Below are 5000 nucleotides of genomic sequence, written 5' to 3'. Positions count from 1 at the left end.
CACGTTTCACACAGCGGCCTTCGGTAATTAAGGCACCCGAGGTCACGTGACTTACCGGAAAGGCTAAATGAGTCTCCCTTTCCAAGTTATACCTGTAGGGGGTGCAACTTTCGCCTCTATAACGCGTGGCAGGAAGGGTTGTTTGGTGATATCCTTTTCATCTTCTTTTTCGCATGTTGTGGTAGTTGATGGTGATGTAAACGTTTATTTTTCGCAGTGAGAAAAAGTGATCAAATATCGAGCGATTCATCTTCCGGTGAAGCAGATGCTTTGCTGAAAGAGAAGTAGATCTCGGTGTGTGGGAATTTAGGAGCGGGGATGAAAAAATATTGATTCATTCTAACTACTGTGAGACATGCAGGGACAGACGTTCACACACACACACACACACACACACACACACGCATATATATATATATATATATATATATATATATATATATATATATATATATATATATATGTATATACATATATATATATATATATATATATATATATATATATATATATATATATATATATATATATATGTGTGTGTGTGTGTGTGTGTGTGTGTGTGTGTGTGTGTGTGTGTGTGTGTGTGTGTGTGTGTGTGTGTGCGTGCGTGTGTGTGTGTGTGTGTGCGTGTGTGTATGTGTGTATCTATGTATGTATGCGGATGCATCATAACATAAATAAATAAATCAGCTCTCTATAATTTTGTCATTGCTTTTGATGAATTCCTCTTTCAGTTCATAAGTATTCATACCAAAGGAATATTTTTTCCTTACTGCGTAAAAAATACATCAAGTAGTACAATATATATACGTATATGCATGTATGTATATATGTACATACACACACACACACACACACACACACACACACACACACACATATATATATATATATATATATATATATATATATATATACATACATACACACACACACACACACACACACACACACACACACACACACACACACACACACACACACGTTTATATATATATATATATATATATATATATATATATATATATATATATATATACATATATATATATATATATATATATATATATATATATATATATATATATATGCATATATATATATATATATATATATATATATATATATATATATATATATATATATATATCCATATATATATATATATATATATATATATATATATATATATATATATATATATATATATATATATATATGTGTGTGTGTGTGTGTGTGTGTGTGTGTGTGTGTGCGTGTGTGTGCTTCTGTTTGTGTGCATGTACGTTTGTATGCATATACATGCATGCATGTAAAAATACACACACAGACACAGAGACAAAGCCACATGACTACAATTTTCACCGTAGAGTCAGCGCCCGTCTTACACGCAATAGATGTACACACACATCCGCTCCAGCACATCACGCCCATAACCCATTTTCCTCTTCTCCAGGTCGCATCTTGTACGACATCCCCTGCAAGGTGTGTCAGGACCACTCCTCGGGGAAGCACTACGGCATCTTCGCCTGCGACGGCTGCGCGGGGTTCTTCAAGGTGCGTTCCCGGTCCCTCTCTCTTTCTCTGTCTGTCTCTGTTATGATAAAAATAACTATGATAACAAAAGAATATCATTATTATTTTTTTTTACAAATATTGCTACTATTTCATGATCATTATTATTGTTTATTATTATTATTATTATTATCATTATTATTATTACCAACATCATCATCATCATCATCGTTATCATCGTTATTATCATTATCATCATTATTACCATCATCACCATTACTCAGTCACAATCACCTTTCACATATCACCATCATCCCTCACAATCATCACCAACAGAGAAATAAATAACGACAATAACGACCGCAAAAATAACCTTTCTTCCCGTCCCTGTCGCAGAGGTCGATCCGCCGCCAACGCCAGTACGTGTGCAAGAGCAAGGCGGACGGGGGCTGCCTGGTGGACAAGACGCATCGGAATCAGTGTCGCGCTTGCAGGCTGTCCAAGTGCATTCAGGCCGGCATGAACAAGGATGGTGAGTGTTTTTTAAGTTAGGTAATTAATTAATTAGTTTATCTATTTTATTTATTTGTTATTTTTTGTAGTGGTTGTTTTTTCTGTTGTTGGCGGTGTTCGTCTTAAGTCTGGTTTGTCTTTGTCTTCATTTTATTTTTCGAATTTCTTGCACTCTTTCTTTTTCTCGATTGGGTTTTCTATTATTTTGTTTTCGTTTTCTCTTTCTGTTTTTATATTGTCTTTGCTCTATTCTATTTCTCTTTTTCACTATTTGATATACGTGTATCCTTTCCTCCACCCTCTCTCTGTCCTCTCTTTTCTGTCTGTTGCTCTCCCTATATTCCGCAGTTTTTTTCTCTATCTATGTATCTATCTGTCTATCTATTCATCTATTTATCTGTACATAGACATATCTATGTGTCTTCTCCCAGTTCATTTCTCCTTTTCTCCCCACGCTACTTCATCCACTTCTCTCTCTCTCTCATTTTTTTTTTTTACTCCTCACGAAACGTCACTCTTAAAATTCTATCCCATCAATGGAGTCTGACTGCTACTCCATTCACTCGCGCTAGACAGTCAACTCTCGAGTGTTCTCTCCACGTCACTCACACACATAATATCTGCTCAACCCTTTGGCACACTCGGCCGCCGAACCCTCATGAGGACGAGGGCTTTGGGGTTATAACTTCCTCTCCGCGAGTGCAGATTGTGTGGCCTCTAGATTCCGTGTCTTCTGTGGCGCTTTATTGGTTTGGGAAGTGTCCGTTGGCAGAGCGCTTCGGGATTCATTTATTTTCGTGCCTTATTTTATGATTTATTGTTATCATTTTTATTTCTGGATGTATTGGGGTGTGTTAAGTGTGGCAGGTCCCGTGGGATCGAGCAACAGGCTGGTGTTAGGGCAAGGCCGCTGCCCCCAACGCAAGGGCTCGTGAAGTGTTGGTACAGCGGCGCCACGACCACCAGCTGCACGTGACGGGACGCTCTGACAATATTGTGACTCCTTTCTCCCTCTCTTTCTTTCTCTCTCTCGCTCTTTCTCTCTTTCTCTCCTCCCCCCTTATATTCTCTCCCCCTCTCGGCCCTCGCTCCCCTCTCCCTCGGCGCGGATCGAGCCTAAAGGGTGAATAATTATCCTCCATGGACAGGAAAATATTGTTTGTGCAAACAGTGCTTCAGATGAAGAGTCGCGTCGGACTGGGAATGATCCCTCAGCTTTCCATCAGTTATGGGATTGCGTTGTTTACTGTGGTCTTTATCCTTTATCTTCGCATTTTCTTTTTTCTAGTTCGAAATTTCTTTTTTTCTTTTTGTTTTCCCTCTCTTGGTGTTTTTTTTCTTCATTATCCGTCCCTTTTGTTCAGCTACTATAAGTATATATTTATTTCTATGAATTCATCGCCTCTCTTCCTCCATTTCTCACTTCTCTTTCTTCGTTTCCTCTCCCCCTGGCCGCCTCCCTTCCTCCTCCCTCCCCTCTCCCACCGGCTTCCCCCCTTCCCACCGTCCCCTCCCCGCCCCCTGCCGTGCGACCGTTAAGAGAGCATCTCCCTGCCTCGTTGCCTTGTCAGCCCAGCATCCCTTACCCTGTAATTACGCGAGGCAGATGACCGGGCGCTTTCAACGTGGCGGATCGCACGCTCGCTCCGATGATTATTTATGACTGTAATTGCTCCGCGAGATTTCAAAATGGCTGGTCGTCCTGAGCGCTGGCGTCCGGCCGGGCTCTGTGCCGCCGCGGCGCTCCTTCGTCCGTCGCAGGAGGGGGGGGGCGAAGGGATGGGAAAAGGGGAGGGGAGAGGGGAAGGGGAGAGGAGAGAGAAGGATGAAGGAGGAGGGGATGGAGAGAGGGCGAAAAGGGAGGAGGAGGGGGGGACGGACGGGGAAAGAGGGAGGGCTCGTGTGTGTCTCTCCGCTGGCGATGGCAGCTCAGGACGGAGTTTGCGCCACGCCTCCGCTGACAGCAGAATAGTCGCGGGTAAGTGGCTGGGCTTGAACCCGGGTCATGTTACGTGGTCGCCGCTTTTATCTGCTTCCCCGCCGGGACGCCGCTGGTTAGCCCCGCGGGGATCCTCGGGGACAAGGACGAAGGGCCTGGCTGTACCCAGAACGAATTTTAAAGAAGGAATAAGCGCCGCCGTGTTTGTTGTGTCACTTACCTGGGGGCGCTTCGCCACGCCGGGGCTTTGAGCAGGACACCTGAAGGGTTCGCTTTTTCCCAGCCGCGTCGCTCAATGCGGCAGAGGAGTGTCCGCGCTGGAGCACAGGCAAGGACCGCGGCGTCTCGTGGGCAGCCAGAGGACGGCGAAGGAGCGGCTGAAGCGTTCTCTTGGGCCGTCACCACGTGGCTCTGAAGGAGGTGACTTCGAGCCTTCGATGTGACGGGATTTTAGAAGGGGAGGCCTTGGGGGGGCGGGGAGGGGAGGGGGTGGCACACAAGAGAGCAGCGACGCGCGTATTATCCCATAATTACTATGTTCCTCAAGAGTTGACCCCCTCCCCTCCCCCTCCCCCATCCACCCCAAACCACCCAGCTCCTCCTCGGCCAGCTGGCTTCGGATTACATCTCGGTGTCGAGGATTCTCTTCCCAGAGTTACATCTCTCCGGCGTCTTAATAGGCCTTTTACGCGAAGATACCTTGAAAAAATTAAAACCTGATGGTTAGACTGATTCTAAAAGACTCTAAGATTTCTTATCATACTGGGTTTTATTTCCCGCATGTTGTAGGATACATATATCTATATCTATATATTTATCTATATATACATCTATCTATATAGATATATATGTTTCTGTTTCTGCTTTGCAAAACACGTGCAAAGGGAACTAACAAGACTCCTTCTCGTCCTTTCAGCCGTGCAGCATGAACGAGGTCCCCGTAATTCCACGCTTCGCCGCCAGATGTCTCTGTACTTCAAGGAGGCCGGATCGGACTCGCCCCCACCCCCACCACGCCCACGAAGCACCACGC

General features: G+C 44.2%; 1 protein-coding gene across 1 annotated transcript in view; it reads left to right on the top strand.

The window, feature by feature from the left end:
• The window catches only part of LOC113806342 (nuclear receptor subfamily 2 group E member 1), an 11853-nt gene that overhangs the window by 4470 nt on the left and 2383 nt on the right, over positions 1-5000 (top strand). The window contains exons 2-4 of the mRNA XM_027357466.2: positions 1457-1557; positions 1912-2047; positions 4884-5000. The exon at positions 4884-5000 is cut by the window's right edge and continues 290 nt beyond it. Of these exons, the coding sequence (XP_027213267.1) occupies positions 1457-1557; positions 1912-2047; positions 4884-5000 (354 nt within the window). The remainder of the gene's footprint in view (positions 1-1456; positions 1558-1911; positions 2048-4883) is intronic.

This window comes from Penaeus vannamei, chromosome 3, assembly GCF_042767895.1.
Source record: "Penaeus vannamei isolate JL-2024 chromosome 3, ASM4276789v1, whole genome shotgun sequence".
NCBI classification, from domain to species: Eukaryota; Metazoa; Arthropoda; class Malacostraca; order Decapoda; family Penaeidae; genus Penaeus; species Penaeus vannamei.
Note: the sequence above shows the minus strand (reverse complement) of the source record. Positions and strands in the feature narration are given on the sequence as shown.